At 38.3% G+C, this 20,199-nt stretch overlaps 1 protein-coding gene across 3 annotated transcripts in view; it reads right to left on the reverse strand.

Annotated features, from left to right (window-relative positions):
* UGGT1 (UDP-glucose glycoprotein glucosyltransferase 1) overlaps nucleotides 1-20,199 on the reverse strand; it is a 130,771-nt gene that overhangs the window by 54,710 nt on the left and 55,862 nt on the right. For all 3 annotated transcript variants that reach the window (XM_045777738.2, XM_045777737.2, XM_045777736.2), the window contains 3 exons: nucleotides 18,748-18,883; nucleotides 16,698-16,829; nucleotides 3,314-3,478 (listed from right to left, as the gene is read on the reverse strand). In XM_045777738.2, coding sequence (XP_045633694.1) covers nucleotides 3,314-3,478; nucleotides 16,698-16,829; nucleotides 18,748-18,883 — 433 coding nt within the window. The remainder of the gene's footprint in view (nucleotides 1-3,313; nucleotides 3,479-16,697; nucleotides 16,830-18,747; nucleotides 18,884-20,199) is intronic.

Below are 20,199 nucleotides of genomic sequence, written 5' to 3' on the forward strand. Positions count from 1 at the left end.
GTCCATTAAAAGGATTATCCATCACCACAAATTGGGATTTATTCCTGGGATGCAAGGGTGATTCAACATTCACAACTCAATCAATGTGATAGAACACATTAATAAGAGAAGAGACAAGAAGAACCATATGATCCTCTCAACTGATGCAGAAAAAGCATTTGACAAAATACAGCATCCTTTCCTGATTAAAACTCTTCAGAGTGTAGGAATAGAGGGTACATTCCTCAATTTCATAAAAACCATCTACGAAAAGCCCACAGTGAATATCATTATGAATGGGGGAAAGCTGAGAGCTTTTCCCTTAGGGTCAGGAACACGACAGGGATGCTATTGTTCAACATAGTGCTAAAAGTCCTAGCCTCAGTAATCAGACAACAAAAAGAAATAAAAGGCATCCAAATTGGCAAAGAAGTCAAACTCTCTCTCTTTGCAGATGACATGATACTTTATGTGGAAAACCCAGAAGATTCCACCCCCAAATTACTAGAACTCATACAACAATTCAGTAATGTGGCAGGATACAAAATCAATGCACAGAAACCAGCCGCTTTCCTATACACTAACAATGAGACTGAAAAAAGAGAAATTGGGGAATTGATTCCATTTACAATAGCACCAAAACCATAAGATATCTTGGAATAAACCTAACCAAAAAGGGAAAGGATCTATACTCTAGAAACTACAAAACACTTTTGAAAGACATTGAGGAAGACACAAAAAGATGGAGAAACACTCCATGCTCATGGATCGAAAGAATAAACATTGTTAAAATGTCTATGCTGCCCAGAGTGATCTATACTTTAACGCCATCCCGATCAAAATACCAATGGCATTTTTCAAAGTGCTGGAACAAACATTCCTAAAATTTGTATGGAACCAGAAAAGACCCTGAATCGCCAAGGAAATGTTGAAAAAGAAAACCAAAGCTGGGGGCATCACATTGCCTGACTTCAACCTATATTACAAAGCAGTGATCACAAAGACAGCAAAGTACTGGCACAAAAACAGACACATACATCAATGAAACACAATAGGGAGCCCAGATATGGACCCTCAACTCTATGGTCAACTAATCTTCGACAAAGCAGGAAAAAACATCCAACAGAAAAAAGACAGTCTCTTCAATAAATGGTGCTGAAAAAACTGGATAGCTATCCACAGAAGAATGAAACTCAACCATTCTCTTACACCATACACAAAGATAAACTCTAAATGGATGAAAGACCTCAATTTGAGACAGGAATCCATCAAAATCCTAGAGGAAAACTTCAACGTCAGACACAGCAACTTCTTTCAAGACACATCTCCAAAGCTAAGGGCAACAAAAGCGAAAATGAACTTTTAGGACTTCATCAAGATAAAGAGCTTCTGCACAGCAAAGGAAACAGTCAACAAAACAAAGAGGCAACTCACAGAATGGGAGAAGATATTTGCAAATGACACCACAGATAAAGGGCTGGTATCCAAGATCTATAAAGAACTTCTGAAACTCAACACCCAAAAAACAAATAATCTGTACTGTATGGTGACTAACATAATAAAATAAAAAAAATATTTAAAAAACCAAAAACAAATAATCAAGTCAAAAAAATGGGCAGAAGACATGAACAGACACTTCTCCAAAGAAGACATACAAATGGCTAACAGACACATGAAAAAATGCTCAACATCATTAGCCATCAGGGAAATTCAAATCAAAACCACACTGAGATACCACCTTACACCAGTTAGAATGGCAAAAATTGACAAGGCAAAAACAACAAATGTTGGAGAGGATGTGGAGAAAGGGGAACCCTCTTACACTGTTGGTGGGCATGCAAGCTGGTACAGACACTTTGGAAAACAGTACGGAGGTTCCTCACAAAGTTAAAAATAGAGCTACCCTATGACTCAGCAAATGCACTACTGGATATTTACCCCAAAGATACAGATGTAGTGAAAAGAAGGGGCACATGCACCCAATGTTCATAGCAGCAATGTCCACAATAGCCAAACTGTGGAAGGAGCCGACATGCCTTCAACAGATGAATGGATAAAGAAGATGTGATCCATATATACAACAGAACATTACTCAGCCATCAGAAAGGATGAATATCCAACATTTGCATCGACATGGATGAAACTGGAAGGGATTATGCTAAGTGAAATAAGTCAAGCAGAGAATGACAATTATCTTATGGTTTCACTCATATATGGAACATAAGGAATAGCATGGAGGACATTAAAAGGAAGAGAAAAATGAAGGGGGGAAATCAGAGGGGGAGACAAACCATGACAGACTATGGACAATGGGAAACAAACTGAGGGTTTCGGGGGGGGGGGGATGGGTTAGCCTGGTGACGGGTATTAAGGAGGGCACGTATTGCATGGAGCACTGGGTGTTATATGCAAACAATGAATCATGGAACACTACATCAAAAACTAATGATGTACTGTACAGTGACTAACATACATAATAAAATAAAAAATTTTTTTTAAAAAGACCAATATTTATGTCCCAAATCATACAATATTAAATGTCCAAAATAGGCAAATCCATAGAGAAAGAAAATAGATTTATAGTTGCCAGGGTCTAGGATAGAAGCAAATGCAGAGTGAATGCTACAGGGCACTGGATTTTAGGGGTAACGATAATGTTCTAACATTACACAGAGGTTAAACTTGCATAAATCTGTGTATACACTAAATACACTGAATTGTCCACTTTAAAATACTGAGTTTTAGGCATGTGAATTATGTCTTGACAATAACTATATATATAAATTATATAAATATAAAATATAAATATATAATATTTGAGTCTTTCCTAAGTCAAAATTCCTTACAAGTAGAACAAATGTCTCTTACAAATGTTAAGTTCTTTAGAATTTTTTTTTTTTTTAAGATTTTATTTGTTTGACAGAGACAGCCAGCAAGAGAGGAAACACAAACAGGGGGGCAGGTAGAGGAAGAAGCAGGCTCCTGGCAGAGGAGCCTGATGTGGGACTCGATCCCAGAATGCCGGGATCACGCCCTGAGCCGAAGGCAGACGCTTAACGACTGCACCACCCAGGTGCCCCAGTTCTTTAGAATTTTTTAAATAAACATTTAAACATTTAATCTTGACAACAATAAATTTAGCTATTTCGAATACAATGTACAGAAAGTCTTGTGAATATTTTCATTATAGCACAACTTGCTGGGAATCTACAAACCAATAACAAGTGGTGTATAAAAAACAGTAATACTTAAAGAATATTATTGCTTACTACAGAGTCTATAAAAACGTAAGCAAACCATTCTCTTTCAAAATCACCCTTGAAATACCACTCACCAAGTACACTGCTCTTTGGAAGAAGGTTGTGGTCTCCAGGATTTTATGCATTGTGATGGTTTCCAACTCATCAGGATCTAACTGTTCCTTTTCAAGGGGCATTCCGTTAAACAGAACAACAGGCAGTGGACCAACCCCAGTCTGCTCATAGTAGCCTCTCGCTTCCTGAAACACAAGGGACCACAAACATCTTTTGTCCTTCATGAAACAAATGGAACAAAGCATATTTTTCATACATACATGTGCTAACGAGAAAAGTAAAATCAACAGAAATATGGTCACCAAGAAATAACTAAAGAAATGCCTTTAAAGAAATATCAGAAGAGACACACTTAATATCCTACTGGGTAATATGAAACTGATTACTGAGTTTTTGTAAAACCACAAAACCTTGCAAATTAGGAAGTGATTTGGGGATGAGGGTAATTTTAAGCTACCCAGGCTACCAAACTTTAATTACATATACCATAGCCAAGACGTGTAACAGACCTATCAACAATGATGGAGCTATCCTATCTTTGCTGTCCAATGCAGTAGCCACTAACCACATGTAACTACTGAACACCTGAAATTAATTAATTTTCATTTTAAAATCCACATGTGGCTAGAGGCTATCATTATGGAAAGCACAATGACAGACTGCCATAAATTATGAGTGCTCCTGGGCAGATAGCCTGAGATGAAATATTTATACCCCAATCTAAATTTAAAAGGATCCCTATCACTAACATAGAAATTACACTTCTAGAAAACAAAACAAGGCTGGTGGTAAACAGTGCTTGAAAATTGCTCCATAATATACTAAGCCCAATCATTTTCCTTCTCCAAGACAACAGAGGTTCCTTAGCAGGGAAATACCAGGCCAACAAAAAGGTAAATATATCTAAGATGAACATTCTTCTGTGGTAGTCAGTATAGGGGTACTTCCCCCTAGATATCAACCACAAACCCGACTAACTTGTCAAAGTAAAATCTACATCACTACCCAAGATGTAAAAAGGATTCCTTAAAACATTCTTGTAAGATATCTTTGAACTAATACTTTCTGAAAATAGCAGAATTATATATATTTATATATAAATAGAAAAGTACTTCAATTGTATAACTAACAATCGTCAACAACAGACTAATTAGGTTCTAATCAGATCTAGCCACAACAGTAACTAATGGTACAGACTTACCAGGTGGACGATAATATGGCACAGGCAGAAAGGCCTTCTACCTTGATTTCTGCCATTTCTACATATCATAGTTTATACTTTTAAAATTTACACTTCTAAAATTCTTCCCATGTTAATTCTGTTCTTTGATGTCTCAACTATTTCAAAGACATTCATTAAAAACTCAACTTTAACATATTTTGAGTTTTGAAAATTATCCCCCCTACAAAACAAAACCAAACCCACATTATAACTCTTAGGTGACCATAAGAAATAACACTGGTTTTCTCTGGAAATGGCAACTGAGTGAAAATCACGAGTGGGAGGGAGATGTTTTGACTGTATATATCTTCCTTTCTTACAAACTGTAAATAACTTACCAGACCAAGTAACAGAATGCAGCCTAATTACCAAAAAGCCAAACTTAAAAATTACATGAGAATTTCTATCAATGATAACTAAAAATGTTACCTATAAATAATTTTAAAACCTTCATAATTACAAGCAAGGTCTTATGAATGAGCTACTCACAAATGATAACTCAAAGTAATAAGGACTCAGAGTTAACATGCCAAACACAAAATGTCTACATGTGTAAGTTAGGACTTTTCTTAAATATTATTATCTTATTAGCTTGAAAGATATAAATATACATCTATTAGACTACATTATCTTCAGTTTAAAAATTCTACTTGAGACTTCCGGTTAAGATGGCGGAGGAGTAGGAGACACCTTTTTCAGCCGGTCCCCCAAGTCGAGCTGGATAGGTACCAGACCAGCCTAAACAATGAGACGCAGGAAGATGCATCTGGATCTCTACAAATGAACATCTCCAGCACTGAGTATTGAGGTACGAAGCGGGGAACCATGAAACCGTGCACAGATATCGGAAGATAAACGGAAGGGGGAGGGAGCCACCGCGTTCGGGCACCGGGAAGCGGTAGCCACTTGCACGGGAAGCGGTAGCCACTTGCACGGGAGAGCGGGCGGCACCCGCAAAACAGCAGACTGAGACCGTGAGACGGGTGCGCACGCCACCAGGCATCTCACGGAACACCGGAATCCTGGTGCGCTCACTGGATCCAGACTGAGACCGGGAGCTTCCGGAGCGTGCGCGGGGCGGCTGGCGGCGTTAGAAACACAAAGGACAGAGACACGCCGGCCCTGGAAGTGAGGGCTGGGACACCGGGTGTGGGGCGCACATCCCCAGACGCTGCAGGGTTGAGCAGCACCAACAGTAACAGAGTTAAAGTGGCCAGAACATTAGTAGAGAATGGTCCGCAATCCCTCTGTTCTGTGACAGAGGCTGAAATTCGGCCGCTGCTCCTCTCACTCTCAGAAGAGGCACAGCAAACCGCCAGGAAAAGCCGCCAGAGAACAAAAGCCGGGAAATACCGGCTCAGAGAGTGCCCATCCCCATCCCCCCTCGCAGGGGACACAGAGACTCTACCCAAACACGGTTGCCTGAGTATCGGCGTGGCAGGCCCCTCCCCCAGAAGGCAGGCTGAAAAATCAAGAAGCCCACAACCCGGGCGCCTGGGTGGCGCAGTCATTGAGCGCCTGTCTTCGGCTTAGGGCGTGATCCCAGCATTCCGGAAAGGAGTCCCTCATCGGGCTCCTCCGCTGGGAGCCTGCTTCTTCCTCTCCCACTCCCCTGCTTCTGTTCCCTCTCTCGCTGGTTGGCTGCCACATAAATAAATGAATAAATAAAATCTTTAAAGAAGAAGCCCACATCCCTAAGATCCCTATAAAACAAGGGGCATGGCCTGGGACCCAGTCAATAATTTGGGCTCTAGACAACCCCGCAGCCTCTCCGCATCAGAATGACAAGAAGGAGAAGCCCCCCCAGCAAAGAAAAGACAGTGAGTCTGTGGCCTCTGCCACAGAAATAATGGATATGGATGTAAACAAAGTAACAGAAATGGAATTCAGAGTAATGATGGTCAAAATAATGAGTAGAATTGAAAAAACTATTAACGAAAAGGTTACTGAGAATATAGAATCCCTAAGAACAGAAATGAGAGTGAATCTGACAGAAATTAAAAATTCTATGAGCCAAATGCAGGCAAAACTAGAGGCTCTGACGGCCAGGGTCACAGAAGCAGAGGAACGGGTTAGTGAATTGGAGGATGGGTTAATAGAGGAAAAAATGAAAACAGACGATGGTCTTAAAAAAATCCACGCCCACGAATGTAGGTTATGGGAGATTACTGACTCAATGAAACGATCCAATGTTAGAATCATCGGCATCCCCGAGGGGGTGGAGAAAAACAGAGGTCTAGAAGAGATATTTGAACAAATTGCAGCTGAAAACTTCCCTAATCTAGCGAGGGAAACAAACATTCGTGTCCAAGAGGCAGAGAGGACCCCTCCCAAGCTCAACCACGACAAACCTACGCCACGTCACTTCATAGTGCATTTAGCAAATATGAGATCCAAGGATACAGTATTGAAAGCGGCCAGGGCAAAGAAATTTCTCACGTACCAAGGCAAAGGCATCAGAATTACGTCAGACCTGTCTACACAGACCTGGAATGAGAGAAAGGGTTGGGGGAGCATATTTAAAGCTCTTTCAGAGAAAAATATGCAGCCAAGGATCCTTTAACCAGCAAGGCTGTCGTTCAGAATTGATGGGGAAATAAAGACATTTCAGAATCGCCAGTCACGAACCAATTTCGTAACCACAAAACCAGCCCTACAGGAGATATTACGGGGGGTTCTATAAAAGTAAAAAGGCCCCAAGAGTGATACAGAACAGAAAGTCACAGCCAATACAAACAAAGACTTTACAGGCAACATGGCATCATTAAAATCATATCTCTCAGTACTCAGTCTTAATGTAAATGGTTTGAACCATCCCATAAAACGCTACAGGGTTGCAGATTGGATAAAAAGAAATGACCCATCCATTTGCTGTCTACAAGAGACTCATTTCGAACCCAAAGATGCATTCAGACTGAGAGTAAGGGGATGGAGTACCATCTTTCACGCAAATGGACCTCAAAAGAAAGCTGGGGTAGCAATACTCATATCAGATAAATTGGATTTTAAACTACAGACTAGTTAGAGACGCAGAAGGGCACTATATTATTCTTAAAGGAAGTATTCAACAAGTGGATATGACAATTATAAATATATATGCCCCCAACAGGGGAGCAGCAAGATACACGAGCCAACTCTTAACCAGAATAAAGAGACATATAAATAAAAATACATTAATAGTAGGGGACCTCAACACTCCACTATCAGAAATAGACAGAACACCCTGGCAAAAACTAAGCAAAGAATCAAAGGCTTTGAATGCCATACTCGACGAGTTGGACCTCTTAGATATATATAGAACACTACACCCCAGAACCAAAGAATACTCATTCTATTCTAATGCCCATGGAACATTCTCAAGAATAGACCATGTTCTGGGACACAAAACAGGTCTCAACCGATACCAAAAGATTGAAATTACCCCCTGCATATTCTCAGACCACAATGCTCTGAAATTGGAACTCAACCACAAGGAAAAATTTGGAAGAAATTCAAACACTTGGAGACTAAGAACCATCCTGCTCAGGAATGACTCAATAAACCCGGAAATCAAAAATCAAATTAAACAATTTATGGAGACCAATGAGAATGAAAATACAACAGTCCAAAACCTATGGGATACTGCAAAGGCAGTCCTAAGGGGAAAATACATAGCCATCCAAGCCTCACTCAAAAGAATAGAAAAATCTAAAATGCAGTTTTTATATTCTCACCTCAAGAAGCTGGAACAGCAACAGAGGGACAGGCCTAATCCACGCACGAGGAAGCAGTTGACCAAAATTAGAGCTGAAATCAATCAAGCAGAAACCAGAAGTACAGTAGACCAGATCAACAGGACTAGAAGCTGGTTCTTGGAGAGAATCAATAAAATTGACAGACCACTGGCAAGACTTATCCAAAAGAAAAGAGAAAGGACCCAGATTATTAAAATTATGAATGAAAAGGGAGAGGTCACAACGAACACCATTGAAAATGGAAGGATTATTAGAAATTTTTATCAACAGCTATATGCCAATAAAATAAGCAATCTGGAAGAGATGGAATCCTTCCTGGAAACCTATAAACTACCAAGATTGAAACCAGAAGAAATTGATTCCTTAAACAGGCCAATTAATTATGAAGAAATTGAGTCAGTGATAAACAACCTTCCAAACAACAAAACTCCAGGCCCGGATGGTTTTACTGGGGAATTCTACCAAGCATTCAAAGAAGAAAGAATACCTATTCTCCTAAAGCTATTTCAAAAAATAGAAACAGAAGGAAAGCTACCAAACTCATTCTATGAGGCCAATATTACCTTGATCCCCAAACCAGGCAAAGACCCCCTCAAAAAGGAGAATTACAGACCGATTTCCCTAATGAATATGGACGCCAAAATCCTCAACAAGATACTTACTAATAGAATCCAACAGTAATTAAAAGGATTATCCATCACGATCAAGTGGGATTCATACCTGGGATGCAAGCGTGGTTCAATAGTCGCAAATCAATCAGCGTGATACATCATATCAACAAGAAAAGACTCAGGAACCATATGATCCTCTCAATCGATGCCGAAAAAGCATTTGACAAAATACAGCATCCTTTCCTGATTAAAACCCTTCAGAGTGTAGGAATAGAAGGTACATTTCTCAATCTCATAAAAGCCATCTATGAAAAGCCTACTGCAAATATTATTCTCAATGGGGAAAAGCTGGAAGCCTTTCCCTTAAGATCAGGAACACCACAAGGATGCCCACTCTCGCCACTATTATTCAACATAGTACTAGAAGTCCTTGCAACAGCCATCAGACGACAAAAAGGGATCAAAGGTATTCGAATCGGCAAAGAAGAAGTCAAAATGTCTCTCTTCACAGATGACATTATACTCTATATGGAAAACTCAAAAGAAGCCACTCCCAAACTATTAGAAGTTATAGTGCATTTCAGTAACATGGCGGGATACAAAATCAATGCTCAGAAATCAGTAGCATTTCTATACACGAATAACGAGACCAAAGAAAGAGAAATTAGGGAATCCATCCCACTTACAATAGCACCAAAAACCATACGTTACCTTGGAATTAACTTAACCAGAGACGTAAAGGACCTATATTCTAGAAACTATAAATCACTCTTGAAAGACATTGAGGAAGATATAAAAAGATGGAAAGATATTCCATGCTCATGGATCGGAAGAATTAACATAGTTAAAATGTCCATGCTACCCAGAGCAATCTACACTTTCATTGCTATCCCGATCAAAATACCGAGGACATTTTTTAAAGAACTGGAACAAATAGTCCTTAAATTTGTATGGAAACAGAATAGGCCCCGAATCTCCAAGGAACTGTTGAAAAGGCAAAACAAAGCTGGGAGCATCACAATGCCGGATTTCGAGCTATACTACAAAGCTGTGATCACAAAGACAGCGTGGTACTGGCACAAAAACAGACACATAGACCAATGGAACAGAATAGAGAGCCCAGAAATGGACTCTCGGCTCTTTGGGCAACTAATATTTGATAAAGCAGGAAAAAACATCCGGTGGGAAAAAGACAGTCTCTTCACTAAATGGTGCTGGGAAAATTGGACAGCTACATGCAAAAGAATGAAACTTGACCACTATCTCACACCATACACAAAAATAAACTCCAAATGGATGAAAGACCTCGATGTGAGACAGGAATCCATCAAAATCCTAGAGGAGAACATAGGCAGCAACCTCTACGACATCGGCCAAAGCAACCTTTTTCATGACACATCCCCAAAGGCAAGAGAAACAAAAGATAAAATGAATTTAAGGGACTTCATCAAGATTAAAAGTTTCTGCACAGCCAAGGAAACAGTCAGAAAAACTAAGAGGCAGCCCACGGAATGGGAGAAGATATTTGCAAATGACACTACAGATAAAGGACTGGTATCCAAGATCTACAAAGAACTTCTCAAACTCAATACACGAGAAACAAATAAACAAATCAAAAAATGGGCAGAAGATATGAACAGACACTTTTCCAATGAAGACATACAAATGGCTAACAGACACATGAAAAAATGTTCAAAATCATTAGCCATCAAGGAAATTCAAATCAAAACCACACTGAGATACCACCTTACGCCAGTTAGAACGGCAAAAATAGACAAGGCAAGAGACAACAATTGTTGGAGAGGATGTGGAGAAAGGGGATCCCTCCTACATTATTGGTGGGAATGCAAGTTGGTACAGCCACTCTGGAAAACAGTGTGGAGGTCCCTTAAAAAGTTAAAAATTGAGCTACCCTATGATCCAGCCATTGCACTACTGGGTGTTTACCCCAAAGATACAGATGTAGTGACGAGAAGGGCCATATGCACCCCAATGTTCATAGCAGCAATGTCCACAATAGCTAAATCGTGGAAGGAGCCGAGATGCCCTTCAACAGATGACTGGATTAAGAAGTTGTGGTCCATATATACAATGGAATATTACTCAGCTATCAGAAAGAATGAGTTCTCAACATTTGCTACAACATGGACGGCACTGGAGGAGATAATGCTAAGTGAAATAAGTCAAGCAGAGAAAGACAACTATCATATGATTTCTCTCATCTATGGAACATAAGAACTAGGATGATCGGTAGGGGAAGAAAGGGATAAAGAAAGGGGGGGTAATCAGAAGGGGGAATGAAGCATGAGAGACTATGGACTATGAGAAACAAACTGAGGGCCTCAGAGGGGAGGGGGGTGGGGGAATGGGATAGGCTGGTGATGGGTAGTAAGGAGGGCACGTATTGCATGGTGCACTGGGTGTTATACACAACTAATGAATCATTGAGCCTTACATCGGAAACCGGGGATGTACTGTATGGTGACTAACTTAATATAATAAAAAATAAAAAAAAAAAATTCTACTTGAATTGTACTGCCTAGTACAAATAATTACAACTTTCTAATATCATACACAGAGGATACCATAGCCTCAGATATATAATAAAAGGTACAGTTATTTATTTAAGATTTTTATTTACTTATTTGAGAGAGAGCGCGTATGTGCAAGCGGGGAGGGGCGGGGGAGAAAAAATCCTAAAGCAGACTCCCAGCCCAGAACAGAGCCCAATGTAGGGTTGATTCCAGGACCCTGAGATCATGACCTGAGCCGAAATCAAGTAGGCTGCTTAAACAACTGAGCCACCCAGGCACCCCAGTACAAGTATTTGTAAGTGTAATAACAATTGCTAAAGGAATTCATTCCTCCTCAAAAATTTTTCAAAAGAATCTGTTTTCTTGGGCTTTTTCATGTGGAAGCACAGCTGCTACAGTTTTGAAAATCTAATAAGAATCATTAGATTCTCAGTACTTCTGGGAATCTCACAACATCCTTGTCATGAAAGTATGTTTACTCAAATGGCTAGGAAATTAAATGGCATAAGATGATTTGCTTACATAGGAAGGGCCTCTAATCAGTACAGATGAAGAAAAGAGCCAAGACTGGGAAACTACTGAGGAGCTAGGTCTCTGACACATTTATTTGATTCATCAGTAAAATCAAGATTTCAACACATGTAAAAATATCCTTTTTCTCAATGTGTCCAGTATTTCTCAAGAAAATATCTTTGCTATAGCAATCATCCACAATGAAAAGGCAATATGTACTCTTTCTTCAGTAGAATGAGAGAAAATTAAAGTGAAACGTTTTCCAGGTGAGGAGATGAGTGAAAGAGATAAAGGGGATCAAGAGTACACTTATCATGACAAGCACTGAGTAGTGTATAGAATTGGTGGATCTTTATATTATACATCTGAAACTAATATCTACTGCATGTTAACTACACTTGAAAATTTTTAAACAACATAAGATCTAATGTTAAAATGGTAAAGAGCAAGCAAGCCAGCACACTGGGGGAAAATCAGGCACTTCTCCCTTCCAAGGGAAAAAAAATAAAATTAAAAATTAAAAAATAAAGTTAAACATTTTCCAAATGTAAGGCTTGAGAAAACCTCATGAATTCCCTCAATTCTTTGGTATTCCCAAAGTGGCCCTTCTTTCCTTTTATTTCACCTATTCTTTTTCTACAGAGTTATTACTCTTGTTGTTTGTGTCTATCTAGAAAATCGCTGGACACCATATCAGTTTTATTTTAAAAAACACATAAGGCGGGGCACCTGGGTGGCACAGCGGTTAAGCGTCTGCCTTTGGCTCAGGGCATGATCCCGGCATTCTGGGATCGAGCCCCACATCAGGCTCCTCCACTATGAGCCTGCTTCTTCCTCTCCCACTCCCCCTGCTTGTGTTCCCTCTCTCGCTGGCTGTCTCTATCTCTGTCGAATAAATAAATAAAATCTTTAAAAAAAAGAAAAAACACATAAGGCAAGTGAGTGAACAGAAGGATACAACAGAACAATGGAACTATGTTCAGCTTACCCTAAATAGACCTCATGACCAGCTGTAACACTAAACCTGACTTAACACTTTATTTTTTTTTTATAATGATTTTTTATTATATTATGTTAGTCACCATACAGTACATCCCCGGTTTTCGATGCAAGGCTCGATGATTCATTAGTTGTGTATAACACCCAGTGCACCATGCAATATGTGCCCTCCTTACTACCCATCACCGGCCTATCCCATTCCCCCACCCCCCTCCCCTCTGTAGTCCTCAGTTTGTTTCTCATAGTCCATAGTCTCTCATGTTTCATTCCCCCTTCTGATTACCCCCCCCCTTTCTTTATCCCTTTCTTCACCTACTGATCATTCTAGTTCTTATGTTCCATAGATGAGAGAAATCATATTATAGTTGTCTTTCTCTGCTTGACTTATTTCACTTAGCATTATCTCCTCCAGTGCCGTCCATGTTGTAGCAAATGTTGAGAACTCGTTCTTTCTGATAGCTGAGTAATATTCCATTGTATATATGGACCACAACTTCTTAATCCCTGACTTAACACTTTAAAACTAAGGGACTTAACACTAAAGCAGGAGTGACATCAGTATTGTGGCTGAAGAGAACATACGTCATTGGTCCTTCCCAATCCCGAACAATAATTTGGCATCTATCCATAGACAAAACTGCCTTTGTGGAAGGTTTGGGATCCAGCACCATATGCCAAGGAACCCAGAAGAAGGTTCACCTACCCATGCATCACGTAAAAGGCATACAGACTTCAACCCTGTCTGTGGACCCTGCATTGGCTCATCAACTGGCTCTACAGCCTGAGAACCCTTGGGAAAAGCTGTCTTAAGCAATCACCTTTAGACGAGAGAGCCTTTGTGTAAGTCCAGGTTTCCAGCAGAGAAGTTGTAATATACCAATGGAGCAAAAAAATATGAGACTGGATGCATTGGAGAAGATAAGAAGAACAGTCTGACTTCACTTCCATCAGCCCTCCCCCAAAGCAGCACAGCTTAGGACCAAGAGATCTGGGCCCATGATTTCTCCTGCAGGGGAGACCTGACAGCAAGTGAGCCGGTGAGCAAGCATTCAACTTCCCCCACTATAAGGAATACTGCCAAAGAGGCTCATTTCTCTCTTATCCCATCTAGAGTACCGAATTGTGAACTGTGTGACTGGAGGTAGAAAAAGGCTAAAGAGGGCAGCAGATGGTACTCAGAAAGCACTTAAAGGGGATAGATCCTACTTATTGCATCATGGACTCCATCAAGAAGCCTACCCATTAGCTACGGGGGACACTTCATCCACAGATCCCATTTATGGCTCATGGACACACCCACCTACACTCACCCTCACCCTGTGGCCAGCTCCCTGTGTATGCTCCTGACAGTGGTGGCAAGAGTGAGCTTTACCAGATGGCTTGTGAACTAGCACAGAAAGCCAGCCCAAACATGTGGGTCAGAGAGACAAAATACTGGAGCATTAAGTCCACCTTAGGGAAAACAAAAAGAAGGGCAGCCAGCACCCAGCCTTGGGCACTGTAGAATCGAAAAGTTAGGCATGCTTAAGAATTCTGTACACAAGTATGGAGCGTATGTATCCACAGATGGCCTGAGAAAGCCTCAGAATTCCGAGCAGGTGTGAGAAAAGGTACTTCTCTCCTAAAGGCAGTTAGTAGAGACTGTGGGAGGTGACTGCTACCTCAAATGCAAAAAAGCAACACAAAACTGCAAGGAACATCAAGAAAGCATGATAGCACCAAAGGATCACAATAATCTTTCAGTAACCAATTCCAAAGAAATGGATATCTGTGAATTACCCAAAGATGAATTCAAAAGTTGTTTAAAGGGAAACTCAATTACAAGAAAACATAGAAAAATAATTGAACAAAATTCAAAAAAAAAAACCCACAAATGAAATTTCACTTTTAATGAGAGACAGAAATCATAAAAAAGAACCAAACAGACATTCTGAAGCCAAAGAATACAATAAATGAAAAGAAAAATGAAATAGCATTAATATCAGAATGGATCAAGCAGAAAAAAGAATCTGTGAGTCAGAAGACAGGAACTTTGAAATTATCCAGAGGAGAAGAACAAAAAGAATTAAAGAAATATTATCTAGATGATTTACAAATTACTAGAGCTCCAGAAGGAGACAAGAGGATAGAGAAAGGATCAAAAACTTATTTAAAGAAATAATGGCTGAGAAGTCCCCAAATCTGGGGAGAGATTTGATACTGAAGTTCATGAAGCTTACAGGTTACCAAACAAAATCAACTTAAAGAGATCCTCTGCAAGACACATTATAATAAAACTGTCAAAAATAAAAGACAAAGTCTTAAAAGTGGCAACAGAAAACACGCTTGTAATAACTCTCAAGGGAGAAACAGACAACACCACAATATGAGTAGAGGAATTCAAAACCTCACTATCAACAACGGATAATCCAAACAGAAATTAGTAAGGAAACACTGGAATTTAATTATACTTTAAACCAAATGGATCTAAAAGACATATATAGAATATTCCATCCAACGGCAGCAGAATACACGGCTTCTTAAGCACATACGAAATATTCTAGAAATCAGTAACATGAGGAAAGCTGGAAAATTTGCAAATATGTAGAAATTAAACAACAAACTCCTTAATCAGTGAGTCAAAGAATAAATCAAAAGTGAAATAAAGAAACATCTTGAAAAACAAAAATGGAAACATACTGCACCAAAACTTACAGGATGCAGCAAAAATAGTTCTGATAAGGAATTTTATAGTGATAAATACCGACATTAAGAAAAAAGAAAGATCTCGAATAAGAAGCCTAACTTTACACCACCAGGCACCAGGTAAAAAAAGAACTAAACCCAAATTTAGCTGAAGGAAAAAAACAAAGATCAGAGATCAGAAAAACAAATAGAAAAGTTCAATGAAACTAAGCTGTTTTTTCAAAAGATAAAATCGGCAAAAAGCCTTTTGCTAGACAAATAAAGAGAAAAAAAATTAGATAAAATCAGAACTGACACCACATTTCTGTGGTACAAAGGATCATGAGACTTCTATGAACAATTTATGGAGAGAAGAAATGGATACACTTCTAGAAGCATACAACCTACCAAGACTGAACCATGAAGAAACATGTCCTTCACTTAAAAGTAAAAAAAGTTTGTAAATACATTTTTATTGTTTTAAATTAAAATATCTCAGAAATGTTTTTAGATTCCTTGCTTAAACATTTATTTTCAATAAACTGACTAGCTTGTTCCTGCCTGTAACAGATAAAGGTCCTTTTACTGTATTTAATGTCTCACAAAAAATAGTATTATCTTTAAATAAAAATTTTAAATATTTCCCTATAAACTTATTATCAAACTTTGCCATTCTGTTTACTACATGTCTTAATATATTTTTATCTTTAGCCGAAACAACATCAATATAAGTCATATCCTGGCAAGCATACATCATACACTTCTAATAGCTTTTATGTGGAACATACATCACACAAGTACTACCACTGCACTGTGTAAAAGAAATCTGTTTTTCAATTTAATAGTTAATATGCCAGCTAAAAATGAATGACTGAAATATAAGCTGAAATTTAAATTGAAATATAACGCACTGAAATTGAAATATAAATATAAGAATGAAATATATTGAAATTGAAATATAAATTGCATTCACAAACACAGAAAAGTAACCTGGTTTTTAAACTGTTAAATGCTAAGTACCTAAATACTTTAACCACTACTACCTTTATTAATAACAACTCCCCAAAAAAGGGAGGTAAGGAAAGCATACTGTTGCGGTCCAATGAGAAGTGCCAAGAATTTCTTACCTTCCGATTCCGATCATAAGCAGAGTCAATCCCCAAAATGCTATTCACTTCAACATATGGATACTTCTTCTCTAGGACACTGACCACATGTTCAACTTTTACTTTTTCTCCAGTCCTTACTTTGTTATATATCTGAAGAAAAGAAAAATGAGGCAACCAAACACACTTTTAAATTCAAATTTCAGAATGTTTATTACAAAAGATTTCTTTTGTAGAGGGAAAACATGGCTATTTTTCTTGAAAGCTAAAATGGAACATGTTAGCAATTCTCCATTTTTCATATACTTCCTTATTACATTAGAAACTACATATTCTTAAAATGACCCAATCAGTTCAAACTCACATTAAGTCCCAAATGCAAAAATGTGTTAATTTTTTAAAAATCTGAATATCTTTACATAATCCTTAAAATAAGAACTCATGGCCAGGATGCTTAGGGGGGCGAAACTTACAAAATATGTATGGCAAAATCCTTGTTTTTAAAAGCAGATATAAAACAAATAACACAACTGTGTCTGTATACAGTTAAACACCTAGAAGGATATAAGACAACCTTCTAATAGTGGTTGCCTCTAAGGATCAGGATTAGGAAATGGAAAGACAGAGAAATTTTAAATTGATACACTTTAATATTATTTTTAAAAAATTTTTAAAATAAACACACAATGTTTTTGCTGTTGCAAATAAAAATTTGAAAAAAATGAAAACTCATATACATATACACCCGTCATATATACAGCTGTGGGGGTGGGGGAACAACTTTAAAAAGAAGACATTAAAACACATCCTCAGCAACTTCTTCTGATCTTATTTCTGCCTCTATGGACCTATTGCTAACCACCCTTCACCATCATCTCTCACAGAGATCCCAGCAACAGCTCACCAACCACTATCCCTGCCACTGTCTTTACCCTCCATCAGACCCATCTCCATACATGCATCAGAATGATGTTTTTAACTGGAGTTTAACCTCTGCAAACTGGACACTCATCGCATGGCCTGACAGCCTCAATGACTAGGTTCCCCTCTCAGCTCTGCTTGCGCCATACAGACAAAGGAATCACTACCTCTGATTTGCAGCCATTGTTCAACTGACTCCTGTTTTTCCTCCTACACTCAGCTGGGACAACTTCCTACTCCACAACAATGCTATCCCTAGAGGAGTGAGGTCCTAGTGCTGCCACAGTTGGCTGTGCTTCCCACATTACATCAACCATCTGCATGGACATGTCCCCCACTAGACTGTAAGGTCTTTGAGGACAGAGGTGAAGTCTTATTCTTCTTTGTATCCCTTGCAGCTAGTACCAGGCCTGGCAAATGGTAAGTCTTTAATAGATGTTAGCCAAATAAATAAATGAACATTTTAACTAATAAAAAATGCCCCAGACTGAATCTCTAAACAATAAACATAACAAACATAATAAACAGCAGGCTGAAATGTTTACAGGTTAAAAAATAAGTGGTAAAAATCAACTGCTTCAAAGATAGTTTTTAATAATTACCACTAATCTGTAAGCAAAAGAACTGTTACTTATAAATTTTTTATATTCAAAAATAGAAGAAAAAGAAAATAAAAGAGTTCCTTGTTTGAACCTGAGAAAGTATCTACAGTATATTTAAAACTCAGGGCATTTCAGTTCCCAAGGTAAAAAATATGGAGAAAACAGACAACAAGAATTTATGATTTGATATTAATTAAATTAAAATACCATAAAGACCTTAAAAGGAAAAAAAGCAAACATTTTTTTAAACAAGCAGAAAACATCACATTTACCAAAAAAGAAAAAAGAAAAAATTAATTAGTGATTTCAAGTCACCAAAAGGCAGAAGACTAAGGTACATTAGTAGAGGTCCTAAGAAATCTTATCTTAGCTGAAATCACAGCAATCTATTATTAACATCAGTGAACCAGTAAAAGCAATGCTTAAATATAAAACACAAAGGTTCAGAGAATAATAATTTACAGAAATATAAAATTCTCTTAACTTATACTATTTTTTAGAGTAAGTTACATTAAGAAAATTATTCACCATTTTGACTGAAAACATACATGTATCAGAGTTTGAAAGGCATGATAATCATCCACTTCTTGGGCAACATAATTATACGCTCTCAGAATAGCCACTCCAGCATCTTGCATCCCATCAACATCTTCAGAGTCATTAACCACAAAGATTAAACCAATTCTGGGGGAGAGGGGGAAGGGCAAAAAGAAGAAAAAAAACTTATCTCAAAAATGAATCATCGAACTTTACATCAAAAACCAGGGATGTACTGTATGGTGACTAACAATATAATAAAAAATTATTATTATAAAAAAAATGCAACTGGTTAAAAGGAATGGCATCCTTGTATCCCACTCACATACTGTAACTTCCTCTACTGAAAACTTCCGCTCCTGAAAAGCACAGTTCACATCCTACTCTAATGCAGCTGGCAAAGGCATTCATCACTTACAGAATAGAAAAGCAGGTTCCCAAAGATGGCTTAGACTTTTCAACTGTTAAAGCGCATTGTTTCCCATGGTGAAAGGCCTTTACCGACATGAAGGGTTTGCTATAGTTTTAGATGGAGATTTTGTTGTTTTTAAGCAAAAATTAGGGGAAGTGAACATTTTCAGAATGTGAAAATATATAAAAAGGGGGGTGGATTTTGAGATTAACATAGGCAAGATGAAAATCATAGGTAAATGGAAAACATAAAAATTTTCACTGTTATCTGTTAGCAAAAAGCTACAACCAAGGTTAATGTTTATCACATTTTAAAATTTAAATTAATTTAAAAGAATGAATCACAAAAAGATACCATTACACATCTACAAACTGGCAAAAAAACAAAACAAAAAACAAAAAACTCGCACTGGCCAATACAGAAGTCACTAGCCTACATATTGGAGTAAATACAATTCAACTGAGAATGGACAGTCTTTTTAACAAATGGTGATGGTACAGAATATCCACAATGCAAAAAAACAAATCTAGGCAGAAACCTTATACCGCTCACAAAACATTAACTCAAAATGGATCATAAACATGAATGTAAAACACAGAACTATAAAATTCCTAGAAAACAACATAGAAAATTTAGGTCATCTTGGTGCCCTTTAACAGATGACTGGATTAAGAAGTTGTGGTCCATATATACAATGGAATATTACTCAGCTATCAGAAAGAACGAGTTCTCAACATTTGCTACAACATGGACGGCACTGGAGGAGATAATGCTAAGTGAAATAAGTCAAGCAGAGAAAGACAACTATCATATGATTTCTCTCATCTATGGAACATAAGAACTAGGATGATCGGTAGGGGAAGAAAGGGATAAAGAAAGGGGGGGGTAATCAGAAGGGGGAATGAAGCATGAGAGACTATGGACTATGAGAAACAAACTGAGGGCCTCAGAGGGGAGGAGGGTGGGGGAATGGGATAGACCGGTGATGGGTAGTAAGGAGGGCACATATTGCATGGTGCACTGGGTGTTATACGCAACTAATGAATCATTG

Source organism: Ursus americanus, chromosome 1 (genome assembly GCF_024610735.1).
Source record: "Ursus americanus isolate L20-20 chromosome 1, mUrsAme1.1.p, whole genome shotgun sequence".
Taxonomy (NCBI): Eukaryota; Metazoa; Chordata; class Mammalia; order Carnivora; family Ursidae; genus Ursus; species Ursus americanus.